The sequence below is a fragment of the Centroberyx affinis genome, unplaced genomic scaffold (assembly GCF_046629955.1).
Source record: "Centroberyx affinis isolate AG114_WGS23_722 - 3 ecotype Tasmania unplaced genomic scaffold, CSIRO-AGI_Caff_v1 ptg001845l_1, whole genome shotgun sequence".
NCBI classification, from domain to species: Eukaryota; Metazoa; Chordata; class Actinopteri; order Beryciformes; family Berycidae; genus Centroberyx; species Centroberyx affinis.
The window spans coordinates 30,535-49,729 of NW_027280224.1; the positions used below are offsets into that span (position 1 = coordinate 30,535).

The 19,195-nt window shown below is 38.5% G+C and overlaps 1 protein-coding gene across 1 annotated transcript; it reads left to right on the forward strand.

Annotated features, from left to right (window-relative positions):
* Positions 1-124: 124 nt before the first annotated feature.
* mus81 (MUS81 structure-specific endonuclease subunit) lies at positions 125-11,068 on the forward strand. Its single transcript, XM_071529866.1, is given in 18 exon segments — positions 125-191; positions 194-211; positions 214-263; positions 883-1,012; positions 2,172-2,257; positions 3,413-3,595; positions 3,770-3,850; positions 4,108-4,196; positions 5,440-5,670; positions 5,764-5,934; positions 6,588-6,715; positions 7,789-7,901; positions 8,629-8,748; positions 9,246-9,341; positions 9,725-9,853; positions 10,035-10,138; positions 10,461-10,544; positions 10,762-11,068. Coding segments are annotated over 18 exon segments (1,947 nt in total). The 3' UTR covers positions 10,829-11,068.
* The last annotated feature ends 8,127 nt before the right edge of the window (positions 11,069-19,195 follow it).

A 19,195-nucleotide genomic window follows, 5' to 3' on the forward strand; every position in this document is an offset into this window, starting at 1 on the left:
TCCAAACATATCTGAAGTATATGTGAAAATAACTTTTTGCAGTATGCACAGTATTGAAGACTAAACAACCTACATTTTAAGAAAACGTTCAATATTCTGCTGATCTCCTGTCATATCCAAAGTGATGCCAGCCTCGGAGCCGGTCCGGTTGGGTCGGAAACGAGCCCTGCCCCCCTGTCCCAACCCGCTCTTCTCCAGTGGCTCACCGAACTACGGACCAGGCGAGAGAGAGGGGGCTGAAGACCCAGCACGTCTACCAGAAGGTGCAACAGGACGCTCTATTCTATTCTATTCTATTCTATTCTGCACTGCTGCATTCTATAGATCATACTTTTTCTTTCCACTTCAGCTCTGTGGATCATACAGATAGAATACAATAGACTAGAATAAAACTGAGTTAATAAGTATAGAATATAACTTACCCAGATAAAGTAGACAATGCCCTAATTTTTTTCTTAATGGGCCACATCAAATATGACACTTTTGAGACCTTTTGGAGTTTTGGAAAAATTGAAAAAATAGGGTTCATATGCATGTCTGGGAAGTCTACATCAAAAATGAATTTGATGATTCAGAATCATCTTAAAAACGGTTTGAAAAGGATGCAAATGGACAAAAAGTCTGGAAAAGTGAGTTAAAAAAACCTTGTTCACTGCGGAGACTCATGACAACACATTTTATGTTGTTGTGGACCAACTGTTATTTCTCACATTGGGATATTTGTTGCTGTGAAGACTAATCTTCAACTATACAGCACTATGGACTAGAAGATGAATGTAGTCCAAGAAACTGAGGTCTAGAAAAGGTATTTTGAAATGTGTAGGAACCGAGTGCAGAAACGGATTGATGAAGGAATAAACAGTGTTTTCTTTTCCTTACAAGGCCATCAGCTCTTTGAATAAGTATCCTCTACCGCTCCAAAACGCCAGAGAGGCAAAGATCCTCCAGAACTTTGGAGACGGGATCTGTAAAATACTGGACGAAAAACTGCAGCGGTACTACAGAGAGAACGGTGAGAAACGAGAGAAGGGGTGGATGGGTGGATGAATTGAGTACGTATTTGCATGTTAGAGATCAAACCTGCAACCTTTGCTTTGTGGAGGCAGTTATTCTAGTTATTATGCAAATCATTAGACAAAAAACGACTGTAGAATGAAGAGGAAAGAGGAATGGACGGATGGGTTAATAGGTGGAAGGATTATGTAAAATACTAGATAAAAAAAAAATACAGATATAATAGAATGAGTTTGGATTCATGGATGGATGAATAGATTATGTAAAATACTAGATGGAAAACTCCAGCGATGTTGGAGAGAGAATATTTTAGGAATGGAGGAGGGATGGGAGGATGAAGGGAAGGTAGAAGGCAAACATAAAGTACCAAACAACAAACAACAACAACTACAGCAAAATTACACAGAGAACAGTGTAAGATTTGGGTGGATGGAGGGACGGAAGAAGGATTTATATAAACAGTGAGTAGAGGGATGAATTCTACATTTACAATTTCAGCCATTTATCTCACACTCTTAGACAAATTGATGCACACTTACAATGAGTGCAACAGTAGAATAAGCTTAGATTCCAAGATCGCCAACATTACAAGCAGCCAATCGGATTACAGATACTGTTGAATCACCATCACCATCAGCATAAGATACACTACCAGTCAAAAGTTTGGACACACGCATTTGTTTTGTATTTTTACTATTTTTCACATTTTAGAATAATAGTGAAGACATCAAAACTATGAAATAACACAAATGGAATTATGCAGTGACCAAATCAAAACTATCTTATATTTTAGATTCTTTAAAGCAGCCGCCCTTTGCCTTGATGGAAAGGCAAAGGCTTTGGAAAGAAATTCATACATAGGATCAACTTCACTATTTATATTTGTCTAAGAAACACATTTCAAGCATTTAAGCAGAAGCCTTTAGATCAAAATGGCTTTAAGAGAATGAAAAACATAGAAGATTCAATCAGGTGGGTCCAAACTTTTGACTTGTAGTGTATAATTTAATACCTCTTAATAAAATTATATTCATGTTGCAGTCTGTACATTAGAACAGATTCTTCATATTCAGTAGGTTTTGAAGGCAAAGTCATCTAAAAGTAATTTGAAGTAATCAGATTACACTGATATTTTCTCCTCTCTTCCTCTGTCCCAGGTCCGGACGCTCCCATCCACTCTCTCCCCGAAGGAGCGCCCCCTCCTGGTAGACCGGACAACAACAGCCTGGCTCCCTCCAGAAAGGTTGGTAAGGTGGAGTGTGTGTGTGTGTGTGTGTGTGTGTGTGTGTGTGTGTGAGAGTGACAGAGAGACTAAGGAAGTGCGTTAAGAGTTTGTCTCCCTCTCTAACAGCAGAGTTCCCACTGGTCATGGAATTTCTGGAATATTATGGAAATTTGGTAGGCGTATTCCAGACAGGGAAAGTTGTTGAATTTGATAAATTCTCTGGGGAATTCAGTGAATATTGGTGGAATTTTGCAAATGGGTGGGAAGCCTGTAACAACGAGGAAGCAGAATCTGCACACACTGGGTGCTCGTGTGTGTATCTGTTATTCTACTCCCAGGATATCTAATGAAAAGAAGAAAAGCAAGTGTGGGGAAAAAAGGGCACTTTTTAAGGATAATATTTTCTAATAAAAAGATGAAAAGCAAGTTCCTAAAATTATGTTTTTTTCATTTTTTTTTTTTTTAAATGTGTTTGATAATATTTTTCTCGTTTATTTGTTCATTTATTTGCTGACTACCTTGCTTACTTTGATACTTATTTATTATTATGTTCAGATGGTTCTGGATTCACGTGGAACTGGAATGCGTGGTTTGGTTCTCTGGTAATAGCTGCTAAATGCTAAAGGAATGTGTGATCTTAGAGATATTTAAAAAATCATCAAAATCATCCTCACTCAGGATTAAACGGAGAGATGAATACTGACCGGTTTTATTAGGCTTGTAATAAGTGAATAACATCACTTGATTTGAAGAGTTCTACTCAATAACAAAAACAATATATATCCATTTTGGGGAAATAAATTATTACCAGAAGTTAATCATAAATATTTGTAAAATATAGAGGATCCAGTCTGTAAAAGTAGGACTTAAAGGACTTCATGTGGTAATGTACAAAATCAGTGTTTTTTTTTTTTTTTAAGCCTCATTACTGTAGTGTTTCTGCACTGCACAGCTTGGATTTTCTGTTGATGAAGTTTGAGTTTCAGTAGGATTTTAGTAGAATTATTACTTCCAGTGATGTAGTATTACAAAGTGCCAGAATTTGTTAAAATGTTATCATTCATTTCGCGAGAGTAGGTGCCACATTTTTTTTTTTTTTCAAATGGTGGACATCTCATTTTGGAATGAAACACTTTGTTTGTTTTCCTCCATGTCATCCATCGTTCCCTGCAGAAGAATACTCCAGGGGATGGAGGGAAGGACAGAGGAGGAGGAGGAGGAGGAGGAGGGGGAAGAGAAGCTGGAGTAGGAGGAGGAGAAGGAGGAAGAGGAGGAGGGAGGAAGAAGAGGGAGTACGTGCCCCAGAAGAGATCTGGCGGCTATGCTGTCCTGCTCGCCCTCTACAGACAGTCACAGGTATCACTTCTTTCTTCATCACACTCAGTCGCTCTTTTCAACAATTACAGATTAAATCATTCAGCTGATCCTTATCTATCTATCTATCTATCTATCTATCTATCTATCTATCTATCTATCTATCTATCTATCTATCTATCTATCTATCTATCTATCTATCTATCTATCTATCAGATCCCAGGTAGTAAAGGTTATATGTTCAAGCTGGAACTACAGTCTGAAGCCCAGCATCTCTGTGATAAGTCTTTTGCTGTGGTAAGTTAGTTGATTATACACACATACACAAGCACACACACACACACACACACAGAGATGCACATTAACACTGGTTATGGGTTTGATTCTTTGATTTGACTTTTATTCTCCTTGTGACGATCCTCCTTCCCTCCGTTCCTCTCTCTACATCTTCTTGTTTTTTAAAGTTTCAAAGCAGATTCTTTCAAAATGATCACGTTATACTCTGTTTCCATCTCCTCTCTCTCCCATCCCTCTCTCTCTCTCTTCGTCTGCAGCCAGATCTAGGCTCTAAGTACACAGCCTGGTCTTCAGTCAGCACTCTGATCCAGAAGAACCTGGTCCTGAAGACACACAGCCCCGCAAGGTACACAGGAAACACACATGGAAACACACACACACACACACACAGGCATGCAAATTCTCTCCAAAAATACACTAGTTACGTTCTTTCTTTCTTTCATGCTCAAGTCTGAATTGCTGCTCATAACTGATTATTTTTGATTGACTGTTCATATGTATTCTAGTGTGTAGTAGCCTCGGGATCTGATTTTGTACAGAGACATTTCCAGACATTTCCATTTCATAACATTTCCATACATCTAGATTGGAATTGACAATGAGAATCCACGAAGCTTTCTGCTGTTCACATGGATTAGAAAACATCAGATATCTGTCACGTGTAAGGAGAAAAATCTGAATTGGGACACTTTTATCTGCAGTGTGAACATGGCACATATCACACACACACAACCCAGGAACATTGTGGTATGCTGATCCAAGTCCGTCATGTTTAGGAGGCAGTTCACACCAGGACTCGTGCTCAGTAATGTCCCCTGTCATTACCGTTCACACCAGAGCCACAGGGACAAACTCACATATGCAAGGGGGTACTTCCTCAATTCCTTCAGATTTTGTCAAGCGATTCAGAGAGTCTGGTGTTGCTCTAGTCAAGGGCTTGTTCTAGGTCAGAGAAAAAATTGGACCAATCAGCACCTTTGCAGGCGGGACTAAAGTTTGAACCGTTCATGCAACGGTTTTTCATTTGTTGAAATCATCCCCTTAACCGTCTTTGCAAAGATTAAATAGTAGAAGTAGTAAATATGCCCAGCTTCAGTGTCACTGAAAATAATGTCAGAGCGGCCGGATACGTCAGGCACTAGTGACTAGTGACACACACACACACACACACACACACACACACACACACACCACCATGTTGTGTTCAACATGGTGAACACAGAACAAATTACTTCTTCCCTTCGAATGGAGAGAAGATTTGTAATTATGTATTTTGTATCATCAGATTCATTTGTTATCGCTGCAGTGACTCAGCTCTGTTAATAGTGTAGAGGGTTTTCAGGGGATGTAACACACCCGCTGGCGGCCATATTGGAGGACCTCAGCTCTTGGGCAACAATAACTGTGAACAGCTGATTGAGTTTCTAAACATAGGACTCGGCTGTCTCAGCAGCATTCATTTGACATGGTTAATTTTTGTGAAAGGGGTTAGACACTTCTTTCTTTCACCCTTTCATTCTCTTTTTCTTTCTCTCTCTCTCTGTCTCTCTCTTTCTCTCTCCCTCTGTCTCTCTCTCTCTCTATCTCAGGTATTCTCTGACAGAAGAAGGTCTTGCTTTGGCGGAGCGACTGGATTCAGGAGAACAAGGGACCAACAGAGAACCAGAGAGAGACAGAAATGGAGAGAGGGATGAAGAGGAGGTTGGGAGCGAACGAGGGGAGGAGGAGGAAGAGGAAAGAGGCAGTTCGGGAGTTGTGGACCTTACTGCCGGTGAAGAGGAAGAAGAAGAAGAAGAAGAAGAAGAGGAGGAGAGAATACAGTGAGTGCTCACCAAACGGTTAAAGATGGATGGGTGTTGTGTTCATCTTGTGCTCTTACCTTCCTGGGAAAACGCCTTTGGTTTTCTGCTCAGCCCCACAGAGAGGCCGGCCGGTGTCACCCAGACCAGGAGTGAGGTGGATGGGGTGAGCTGCTCAGGAAAACCCCAGGCTTCACAGGCTGCAAGCAGAAGGCCGAATGGAGGCTGTCTCTTACCTGGAGCCTATGAGATTATACTCTGTGTGGACTTCATCGAGACAACCGGGTGAGAGAGGTGTCCGGGTATAAGTGTGAAGGAAAGAACTGTTGTGTTATACAATAATTGCCATTTATGCATCTATTAGAGATGGGACAATCTGCTACGATTCGATATCGATATGGGGAATTTTGTTTATTTCTGAGCCACAAATCTTTCTAGCGATGCCATTGGCTCGCTAGAATGTAAACCACAATTTAAAAATGTCCTAACAAAGTGCAAATAGTATAATTTGGATGGAGAGCTTGTGAAACTGTGATGGTCAAGTGTCTCTTTTGTGATTACTACAGCAGAATAAAATGGAGCTAATATCACCATTCAGTTTTCTGCCCCGCGATATGTATTGTCACATTTTTGTATTGCGATATATTGGAGTTCGATATATTGTTCCAATTCCTATCTATGTGTGTTTCGTCACCCACTATTGTTTGTTAATTTGTAAGTATGTGTGTAGTTTGAAATGTGTGAACTATATATACAAACCTGTCTTTTCATGCCGAAAGTTGTTACTTCCTCCTGAATGACAGTAATATGTGTGTGTATATACAGTATGTATTGTTATATGATAATTTGTGTGTGTGTATTTTTAAGTGTTAACTTGTGTGTGTATATGTATGTGTGTGTATATGTCATGATTTGTTAATTTGTGTGTGTGTGTGTAGTGGCAGCAACCACCGTAAGCAGGAGCTGGTCAAAGAGCTTCAGAGGAACGGAGTGACCTTTGACATCAGGAAGCTGAACGTTGGAGACTTCATGTGGGTGGCGAGGGAAAAGGTCGCACCCGTTCCAGGTAACACACACACACACACACACACACACACACACACACACACACACACACACACACACACACAAGACGACAAAAGGTGGGGAAAAAGAATAGAGATAGAGGTGTTGTGAATCCATGCAAAGTAAATGGAAGGAGGTGAACAGATTGAGATGGAGGCAACTAGGGCTGGGTGATAATTCAATGTTATTGTTTATCGTCTTTCAGTGGAATCATATGGTGATGATACAGAGATTCTGGGATATGACACAATTCTGCTGTCTAAACTGATGATAAGCTAATTTTGTTTAAAAACTCTGACAAAATGTGGTATAAAACATTTTAAGGAATATTATATATTATTTGAAAATGTCAGTTTTGTCACACCTAACATTACCATTGCGTTCAATGGGATGGACATTAATTTGATTATTTAACGTGATTGTGCATACATATATTTCCATATTGTGAGAAATTGAGGCAAACTGAAGCTAAAAATTATAACCCAAGCGAGAAATTATAAAAATAAATAAATAAATAAAGAGAAACTCTATCCATGCGCCTGTTAATTTCTCTCCAAAATAGACAGCAAGCTCATTGTAGCAGTGTGTGGCTTTCCTGGGTTCTATGACAGAATGTAATTTATTCGAAGAAAGAAAGATGTAGAAAATGAAGCGCTAAAGCTCATGCAAGTGGCCTCTGTCTGAACATAGGGGCTTGTGAGCGTCTCCTGTTGTAGACTGCAGTGTCTGTGCCCAACCTCTAGGTGGAGCCATCGCTACTGTTTGTCTTTCTGTTAAAATCTCCTCTCCTCTCCTCTCCTCTCCTCTTCCACTGCACTTTCCCTGCCCATACATCTCTGTGTCTAACTCCTATATTGGTATCAGATGTCAGGCTGATATAAGTAAATATATCTGATTTATCTCCCTTTCTGGCTCATATTCATATTGATTTGACTCGTTATGTCTTAAGGGCATAAATGCTACTTAATTTTACTGCTGCAATATTGCCCAAGAGTCTAAATACAGTGGGAATCAAATATAAAAGAAGAAAAGCAAGTAACCGTCCTCTCTCTCTCTCTCTCTCTCACTCTCCAGGTCAGTTGCGTGCCCCGCCAGGCAGGGAGCTGGTCCTCGATTACATCATCGAGAGGAAGAGGATGGACGACCTCTGCGGCAGCATCATCGACGGACGCTTCAGGGAGCAGAAGGTCGGTGCGGTTCTTAGCTTAACTGCAGTTGTTATCATTACATTACCATGACAGACTTGTGTGTGTGTGTGTGTGTGTGTGTGTGTGTGTGTGTGTGTGTGTCGTTTTTCGGTTTGTTTTGTGTTTTTTTGTTAGTTGGCCTTACAACTGTGTGACATCACCCTTCCTCTCCTCTCGCTGTTTTCTCTCTCGCTCTCGGTATGTGTTCAAGAGGTTTACAAAAGTTTTCCACCATGGCGTTTCTCTTGCGTCAAAAAGCAACAGTAAAGCTGTTTTCGCCAGGCACATACATTGGTCACTGGAGAAAAGGGTGAACTGGCTAGCTAAGTATGAGCCAACATGCTTCATAATAACAAAATCATAACAAGCTGATAATTGCACTCAATAACAGTAATATATCATGGTAAGTGTGGCCTAAAGCTGAATCGGCTGTGTGGTTTTTAAATCACTATTAAATGGAAAATCATGCCCACTGTTTAGTACAGTGGATACCCATTATCAGCATATGAATACTGGATTTGTGTCATTTCTACCATTTAATGAGGTTATTTTAAGACTGGTGATTTTAAGTGAGGTGTATGACAATGAAGCATAAGTCTGTCTCTCTTTCTCTCTCTTTGTTACACCTCTAACACTAAAACCTTTTCACACACACTACTTGTGCTACTGAATGGAACCATCATTTTTTACTTTCTCTCCGTCTCTCTCCCGTTCATCCCTCCGTCAGTTTCGTCTGAAGAGGTGTGGTCTTCGCAGGCCCATCTATCTGGTGGAGGAGTGTGGGACGGCAGCCTCGCACCTGAGTTTACCTGAAACTACGCTACAGCAAGCCATAGTCAACACACAGGTACCTACACACACACACACACACACTGGCATACGCTTAGATGGCAGTTTGCCTCGGGCGGCGTTTACATGGGCGATCCGGCATCCGTCACACATTCAAGTCTGCGTTGAAACCACCTAGCTTGCATTGTTGTGGTCGAGTCTTGAAACCTTTTGAAGCAGTATGTATAAATTTAATTGGCTGAAGACGTCCATTAGCATGATGATATTTACCTCCAATCTGTCAGAAATTCAACTAATTTCAACTATTGACAGACTGGGTTGTGATATTTTCACGCACTGTACTCCATCAATCCATATCATCTGCCAACGCATAGGTCTCATTGAAATACATGGGATTTTTTTTTACACACAGCAGACTATAGTTAATACATAAATAAACATACACACACACATACAGCACTGTTACTCACCACTAAAATGGTAAAATGTGATTTGTGATGGTTTGTATAAGTGATTTTGTCTTTGTGTGTGTGTGTGTTTGTGTTTGTGTTTTAGGTGGTTGATGGCTTCTTTGTGAAGAGAGTCCAGGATGTGAGGGAGTCAGCAGCCTACCTCACTGTTATGACAAGATACTTGACTAAACTATACCAGGTAACACACACACACACACAAACACACACACACACACCTGTCATGAGCAGATACTTGACTAAACTATACCAGGCAACACACACATTCTTGAAGGACTCTTTTCCATTTTTCTCACAGATGTGTTTGTTCACTTCAGTCCAGCTGATGGAAACACAACACATTTTTATTTTTTGTTATATTTCAAAGCTTTGTGTAAAATTTGCTTGACAGTTGCATGGAAACATAGCTTGTGATGACCCATAACATTTTAGAGATTTCATTGGTTAAAGGGTTGCAAATAGAATTTTTAAAGTTTGATTCTGTAAAGACCTGTATACTAGCATCTCTCTGTCTATTTTTTACCTCTCTTTCTTCTTTTTTTCTTTTTTTACTCTTCGTTTCAGAACCGTACGCTGATCTGTCGTTCCAGAGAGCTGGAGGGGGATGGAGGGAGTGACGAGGAGGAGAGAGGAAACCCCTCCTGCTCTCTCATCTCTTTTGCTGAGTTCAACCAAGGGGCGATCAAGAACAAGGTGTGTGTGTGTGTGTGTGTGTGCAAGCTATGTATCTCGCTTTCTCTCACTCTATCACTTTCTCCCTCCCTCTGCCCCTTTTTTCCCCCTACTTGTCCTATAAGTCCAAGTGTGTGTGTGTGTGTGTGTGTGTGTGTGTGTGTGTGTGTAAACCTCTGTCTTTCTCTGCCCTTCTCTTTAGTGTCAGACAGTGAGAGAGGTGTTTGCCAGACAATTGATGCAGATTAGCGGTTTGTCTGGAGACAAGGCAGCTGCTATACTGGAGCAATACAGCACTCCACACAGGTAACACGCACGCACACACACACACACACACACACACACACACACACACACTATAGACATCTCTCTTTTTTGTGCATGACTCTTTCTCAATGTGTCTTGCTCTTCTGTTTACATGCTAACTAACATTCTCTCTCTCTATTATCTTGCTCTCTCATTCTCTCTCTCCATTTTTGATATTCCAAGTGATTATTTGTCATAATAAAAACATATAATAAGCATCGACTGTCAATTGATTTTTCAGTTAAACGATTGAGAACAATCATAATAATCTCCTATTTTCTTATTTTTCTCTCTCTCTCTCTCACTCTCTCTCTCTCTCTAGTCTTCTGTCAGCCTATGAACAGTGCGCCAGTGAAGCAGAGAAAGAGAAACTCCTCTCTTCCATCCGTTGTGGGAAACTCAAAAGGTTTGCAGATTGATTTTATTTATTTGTATGCTTATGGAAAGCCCACAAAATTGTTTCAGAGCATAATGAAGTACGATACTTCAGTCAAAACATACTTGTTTTGATTGGGTAAAAGGAAAAAAAGTCAAGAAAACTTATTGTAGGTGTAATTGTAATCGGTTTCCTTCCCTCCATGCTCGTCCTGTTTTCATCTCATATCATTTTGTTTGTTTTTCAGGAACCTGGGTCCAGCTCTGAGCAGGACAGTGTATCAGCTGTACTGCACTCAAGGAGCGCTGTCATAGACACACACACACACACACATACTCATGAATTCACTCAGTCACAATCTCTCTCTCTCACACACACTCAACACACACACAAGCTCACTCACCCACTCATACACACACTCCCTCATCCACTTACCTCACTCCCTCAGTAGTATTACGATACGATGAGGATGGTTATTTACATCTGTGTATGTAAATGTAAAGATGCTGCTATATTTTTTGTGCATTATATTTCCACTGAAAGCTTGTATGAAGAGTTCCACAAATTAATTTTGATCTCGCATCAATAAAGTTTCTAATTTTGAATAGCATTCTGGTGTCGTAATGCAAATGTTGCTCTTTAAGCGAATGAAGATGTATTGTTTAGAGCCGCCAGCCTGCTAACAATGCTTACAACCGTATTCTTTTGCACATTTACAAAAAAAAAGACAAACTCAGTCCATCTGTAATGTTTATACTTGTCAAGTTCAATTTTTCACATTCTCCGTAACAACATATCACCAGACATCTGCACTATGCCTATAGTCTCTGCCGTGATTTTCAAACCTTGAGGCAGCTAAGGAAGATTTCACTAAATGAGAGTCTGTAGGCAGATTTTACTGTTACAAATTCCAGTAATTTATAAATCACTTCTTCAAAACCACTAAGCACTTATGATAGTTTATTACTAGCAAAGTATGGAGTCATTGGTCGAAATCACGTGAAAATCAACATGAAAATATCAAATTTGACAGTAAGGTACAGGGTTCATACAGCTTTTTAAGAGTAAAATTCAAGCACTTTTCAAGCACTTTCAAGGTACCTAAACCAAAAATTTCCAGACTCTCGAAGTCTTTATCTTCACATCTAAATTGTTACTATAAATGCAATTGCGAAAAATAAAGTTTACAGTATTCTTTTATACCCACAGCAATCAATATATATTGTCACTTTGTTTATTTTACCAGCTATTCATATTAACTTTGATTGTATGTTTTAATCATGATTATTTAATGCTTGCTAATTTCCAGAGTAAGGGATCAAGAGGACTTATCTAGCTATGAATGACGAGTGCCGACTCCCCCATCGTATACAGGTCAATCTCCTTTCTGCAGGTAGTGCAGTACGCCTTCCTTTCTGTGGCTCCTCTCCGAAGCCATTTTTTTATATTTTTTGTTAGCCAGCCAGTTGTCATTAAAACGACAGCCTGGCATGTTGCTAAAGCGATGACGAAATCTACCTGTTCTCTAGTAGCTGATGAGCAGGTACAATAGTTAGCTAGCTACCTTCAATGTGCATGCACGCACAACGTCAAAAGTCAGAGGACGCGCGCGCATCCTGAGAGCAGATGGTCGCCCTCATGACGTGGAGCGGAGTGGAACAGAAAAACACCCCCTTTTCATTTCCGAGCCCGTGTCAATCAATCTAGCTGCGGTCTGGGACAACAAACAAATATGACGACGGGATCGTTTCATTTCAAATATTAAAAGATTTTTGGTTTACATGAGTGATTGTGTAGATGAAACACCAGATTATGTTGAAAATCGAGCATTTTTCAAGGAGTATATTCAAATTCAAGCGTATTCCTAACCTTGAAAACATAACTGTTAAAATTAAGCATTTTCCAAACTTTCAAGACTTTGTACGAACCCTGTTTATAGTGTGTATTTGTATTTAAGCAATGGCTTCCTCTGGCTGTTCAATAGAAGGCAAAATACTGTATTTAGATAACTACCAGGGCTGTAGTCGAGACCGCCTTGGTTGAGTCCAAGTCCAGATCGAGTCATTGGTGAATCGAGTCCGATTCAAGACCAAAACCGAGGGGGGTCGAGACCGAGTCGAGACCAACACCGCAAAACTACAAAAAAAAAACTATTATAGTATATTATTGGGTACATCTTCTTAAATACTGGGTACGTCCTTGCAGATGTTTTTACAATTTACTCAGGAAGTAAGCTGAAACCGTACTGTAAAAGGAAGCCTTGTTTGTTTCCATGGTATTACCATATCCTTTGTAATAGATTATTCCATTGTCCATGCAATAAACACAAACTTTTACCATGTATGTTCTGCAACGTTACTAAGTAAGACAGTACAATTTACGGAGTAAGTAACCTGAAACTGTACTGTAGAAGAAAGCAATGTTTAATCCCATGGTATTACAAAGTCCTTACCACATCCTTTCATCAAAATGGATGGTTTCCTTTCCCATGCAATATAGACAAACTTGTACCATATGTTCCATAGTGTTACTAACTAAAACATGACATTTTATTGAATAAGTACGCCGAAACAGGAGAACTGCAAGAGAAATTGAGTACTCCAATTTGACAATAAATGAAATAAGTAAAGCTCTCTGAATTAATAAATGGCGGTGCCTCCACTTAGTAGTGTTTAAAGAATTTAAACAATATCTACTAAGAATTTCAATTACTACAATTAACCTGAACTCAATGTCCCCCTTTGAAGTATGTGACTGTATAAAATTACCACAACTCAACACCAGATACTTTAAATGCAAACCAATTGCCTTTAGTTATGCAACTAGCAAGATGTGAAATATAAAAACAGAAAATAAAAAACAACTTACAATTATCAAAGCAATGCCCAGATTTTCCAATATCAATCTTTTACATTCCACAGAGGCAAAGTGTGTACCTTAAAATGAACTGACCAATCTTACTTTCTTTAGCTTATTCTCAAATGAAATACAGCAATTGTGGATACACATACACATACACATACACACACACACACACACACACACACACACACACACACACACACACACCCAACAACAGTCTTTGGAATAGTAGGCCTACTAAAATAAATTAAAATGTCCAGATTAAATAATCGTTGCAAGGCCTGAGTCGTTGCTGGGGTGCGTAGAGGTCTTTAAGATGAAGATGATATTGCGTCCACTTCACTTGCTCCGAGCAAGGCAAAAACAAACTCAGGACTTGATGACAGAGTCTGTGATGGGTAGACCTGATGAGGGCGATGCAGGAAAATGGCGCGTGAGGCCGACTGCAGGCGGATCCAAACAAGCTAACGTTGAACTCCCGAAGCGAAGCATGTGGAAACAGCTGGAACAGTTGTGTTGTCCTCCTGGCCCACGGAGGATTTCCTGCTCCTTTCTCTCCCTATGCGGTTCAACAGTCCAGTTCCTATATGCAGAAAATCCAACTAAAAATCAAGTACATAACACAAGGATGTATCATAATCTATTATTATCTTACAGGCTATCTGATAGCTCGTTCACATAAACAAATGGCCAAAGCGATTGCTACGCTAATAACGCTAGCCGCGATTAGCATTTCTTTAGGTTTAAACCATAACATTTAGCTACAGTACCACACTTAAAATAATAAAGTTATGCTTTACCTTAACAGCATTCACACAGGTCTAACATGTCGTCAACACAGTTAGGAATATTATGATGGTGTTTTCAGGACGGATAGTCCTTTCTCTGTTGCTTCCACATGTTCTCCCTGCTCTACCTAGCTTTTGCAGTCAAGCAGGTAGATATTTGAAATCCATTGGTGGCTAAATTGCTATCTTCCAATCGGAATTTAAGAGAGGCGGGACTTCGCGGACTGCAAAAACTAGTTAGAGCTCGCGGAGAACATGTGGAAGCAGCAAAGAAAAGACTAACAGGCCTGCAACGATTATTTAATCTGGACATTTTAATTTATTTTAGTAGGCCTACTATTATTCCAAAGACTGTTGTTGGGTGTGTGTGTGTGTGTTGTGTGTGTGTGTGTGTGTATCCACAATTGCTGTATTTCATTTGAGAATAAGCTAAAGAAAGTAAGATTGGTCAGTTCATTTTAAGGTAAGTTGTTTTTTATTTTCTGTTTTTATATTTCACATCTTGCTAATTGCATAACTAAAGGCAATTGGTTTGCATTTAAAGTATCTGGTGTTGAGTTGTGGTAATTTTATACAGTCACATACTTCAAAGGGGGACATTGAGTTCAGGTTAATTGTAGTAATTGAAAATTCTTAGTAGATATTGTTTAAATTCTTTAAACACTACTAAGTGGAGGCACCGCCATTTATTAATTCAGAGAGCTTTACTTATTTCATTTATTGTCAAATTGGAGTACTCAATTTCTCCTGCAGTTCTCCTGTTTTGGCGTACTTATTCAATAAAATGTCATGTTTTAGTTAGTAACACTATGGAACATATGGTACAAGTTTGTCTATATTGCATGGGAAAGGAAACCATCCATTTTGATGAAAGGATGTGGTAAGGACTTTGTAATACCATTGGGATTAAACATTGCTTTCTTCTACAGTACAGTTTCAGGTTACTTACTCCATAAATTGTACTGTCTTACTTAGTAACGTTGCAGAACATAGGCTACATGGTAAAAGTTTGTGTTTATTGCATGGACAATGGAATAATCTATTACAAAGGATATGGTAATACCATGGAAACAAACAAGGCTTCCTTTTACAGTACGGTTTCAGCTTACTTACTGAGTAAATTGTAAAAACATCTGCAAGGACGTACCCAGTATTTAAGAAGATGTACCCAATAATATACTATAATTTACCATATATTTACCAGGTAAATACTTAGTAATTAGGGGACTGTAAAAGGAGGGGTTACCGATTAGGGTTACTTGATGCTTTATAAACCACTCATTAATCATTAACTAATTATTATAAGCATTAGTTGCAACTTTATAATAGCCATCCAAATAATGTTTATAGATGGTATACAAACCAATTATTAACCACTGACAAAGTATTAACTATCTATCTAAATAATGTTTATAGATGTTTTACAAAGTATTTATTAACCATTTAACAAGGTATTATAATCATCAGTTGCAACTTTATAATAGCCATCCAAATAATGTTTATAGATGGTATACAAACCAATTATTAACCATTGACAGAGTATTAACTATCTATCTAAATAATGTTTATAGATGTTTTACAAAGTATTTAATAACCATTTAACAAGATATTATAATCATCAGTTGCAACTTTATAATAGCCATCCAAATAATGTTTATAGATGGTTTACAAACCAATTATTAACTATTAACAAAGTGTTACAAATATCTGGTCCATCTATCTATGTAATGTTTATAGATGTTTTTCATACGATTTCTTAAAGGTTTACAAATCATTTGTTAATCATTAACAAATACTTAATATAGTATATAAAATGTTATAATGTGTGCAAGAATAAACTGTTAATAAATAGTTTACTAATGTAATCAGAATGTAATTTTTACCGCCTCTTATCAGCTATGATACAATATATAATTTATAAACAAATGATTTTATATTACACAAACTAATGATAAAATAACGTAAATTATAGCATTACTAATAATTAGTAAACATTATTAATGATCATTTCATTGTTTGTTAACAGTAAAATAACTATTAACTAAAGTTTAATTAACTATCAATTTACCATTTATTAATGATGGTTATTATAAAGTGTTACCCAAGATCTTTTTCTCGTTATAACAAGATATTTTCACGTTATAATGACATCTTTTCTCGTTATTACAACATACCAACTTATCTCATTATAACGATAAACGTTTCTCGTTATAATGACATATCAACATATCTCGTTATAACGAGAAACTTTTCTCGTTATAACGAGATATTGATTGTGTCTGAGTCAGGATAAGTTGAGTTGACTGTATTAGCCAGTTGGCTGCAGTGCTGAGCATTGTGAAATGTTTGTGCAGTTTATTGTTGATGCAGTGTGGAGCTTGTACCATCCAGCATCCCATTATATGTTGTAGACTAACACCATACTGATTTCTTATGTGACTGTGTGTGTAAGAGTTTACTGTGTGCGTTTGTGTGTGTGCGCGCACGTACGTGTGCGTGCCTGCTCATATGTGTTTATGCTAAGTTGTCTCATTCCATGAGTCTAGTCAACTTGATTAAATCGTGTAAACGAGCCATTCTCAATTTCCCCGATGTCCATAGGCTGTTTTCTCATTTGGCTATATATTTTTTTTCTCATTATAACAGCATTTGAAAGTTTCTTGGTATCTCGTTATAACGAGAAAAGTTTCTCGTTATAATGAGATAAGTTGGTATGTCATAATAACGAGAAAAGATGTCATTATAACGTGAAAATGTCTTGTTATAACGAGAAAAAGATCTCGTTATAACGAGAAAAAGAGCTCGTTATAATGAGAAAAGTTTCTCGTTATAACGAGAAAAAGAGCTCGTTATAATGAGAAAAGTTTCTCGTTATAACGAGATACTGAGCCGATTTTTTTTTCCCCACTGTGGCATCAATACGCTGCCGTAGTTTATTGCCTAAAATAGAAGGGAGGTTTCTAAAGACATTTCAACAAAATTAGCATGTTTTGAGGACAAAGTTAATTGCAGGCAGCTTGTTTATGTTCATAACATACAGTAGTTGCACCTTTACTTAACTAGAAGTGGATTAATCTATTTCACCTACTTTTTCTTACTGCTCCACAACCATATGCTGCTCTCAGCATTGCTTGACTGAAAATATTCTTACCTGTAATTTAAGAAAGTGAAGACGAAGGAAAAAAGACAGAGAAAGACAGAGCGAGAGCAGGAGTAAAGTTACATATGGACATGGTGAGTTGTTTTTTTAATCAAAACTAAGTCATTGGTTGGGTAGTTGGCATATCACCAATCAGCAGTCGCTAAACCTTTCGGTGGGCGCATAACTTTATCAACTGTGAAAATTGTATCATTCACTGCTGGTCACTTTCTTAGAAGAGATTATAATTATAAAAACAATAATATTATGTAACGTTAATCCTCCGAGACCGATTCAAGGCCGAGTCATATTCACTCCCGAGACCGATTCAAGTCCAAGTCATATTAACTACGAGTCCGAGACGAGACCAAGACCGTCAAAATCGAGTCTGGTCTCGAGTACTACAGCCCTGACTACTATATACTTTGGTGTGTATTTGTGTGAGTGTCTGGGTGGACATGGGAGATGGTGAGTTACTAATGTGTTTTAGTTGTGTTTTTGTTTTTTTCCTTTCCTGAGATTTTTCCTTTAAAACATCAAAAGTCAAGTCTCTCTCTGTCTGTCTGTCTCTCTCTCTCTCTCTCTCTCTCTCACTCATATTATAAATATTATAAATATAATATATTATTATTCGAACCAGATTTGGATCAGGATGTGCTGCAACTACTTTTGGAAGCCTTTATTGTCTTTGGAATATAGAATGTTTTAATGTTTGGAATGTCTTTAGTCTATTGTGGCGTAATGTTTTGCATGAAGACATCAGCGGGTAAGTTGAGGTTTCTCAAATTTATCTTTGTTGATTTGTTACATTTAAAACAAGTCTCATGGAAATGGTAAGGAGTCGACTTAATTTGTAGCCTACGTTAAATTGTCCAAATTGGAGGGTCTGTGGTTATTTTTACTGTTGTGTAAAATGCATTAAAGGATAAGGCTGGTGTTTTTTAATGCATTGCTTACCGTCAATAAATCCTATGAAAATAACAAAATCAACAATGCGTTTGCTCTACTCCCATTACTTTCTGACTTCCCACGTACTGCTCATGCAAGGAGAGCAATTGTAAACAGAGACAGGACTGTATTACCAGATTACAGCAACATCTAGCGATTATGTTGCACTTGAGCCCACCAAGGCAGTCGTGTCTCCTGTATTCTCATTAATTTGACTGCCTCAGTGTACAGGCCACGACTTGTACAGTTTTGTATTGCATTTGTCTCTTGAACTAGTTTTGTTAACATTTCAGTGCACAACCCCTCCCAGGTTGATGGTGATTGAAGGCTTCGTACAAAAAGTCATTTCATAAGCGACCTAGACCTGGGTCTCCCAACGTTTTCATGTCAAAAAAGAAGAAATGAAATAAGAGCTATACAACAATTAACAATAAAATAACACTGCAGGATTGCCCCACTATTAAAATGATATAAAAAAGTGTAGACCATAAAATCTTTGTCCTTTAAAATGTAGTGATTGTGTCGTCAACTAGGCTACCTGCATCAATATTTCAGTAAGACAGACAGCTAAAAAGTTTTGGGATTTGGGTTATTATTTAAGTCTGTATAAAACTTGTTCCATGCCTCATTCCCTCGTAATTGCTTTCCGTATTTGTAATTGGTTGACTTTTTATTTGACGTTGTGAGATCAAACAAAAAGTCAACCAGTTACAAACACAGGCTAGCTGTCTATCTTTTAAAGGGCTGCTGATGAGCCGTTATGTGCCCCAGCTGTGCGTAATTGTAACCCAGCCATGTATAATAATCTCCCCCGGTGGCTGAGGATGAGGATGAGCTGCTACTGTTAAAGGCTCCGCGTGGACTCTGTGACGATTCATTGTACGCATCCTGAGCCAGAGTGGTATGTCTGCGGATGCCTCCCCCATCCCTGACATGCGCAACTC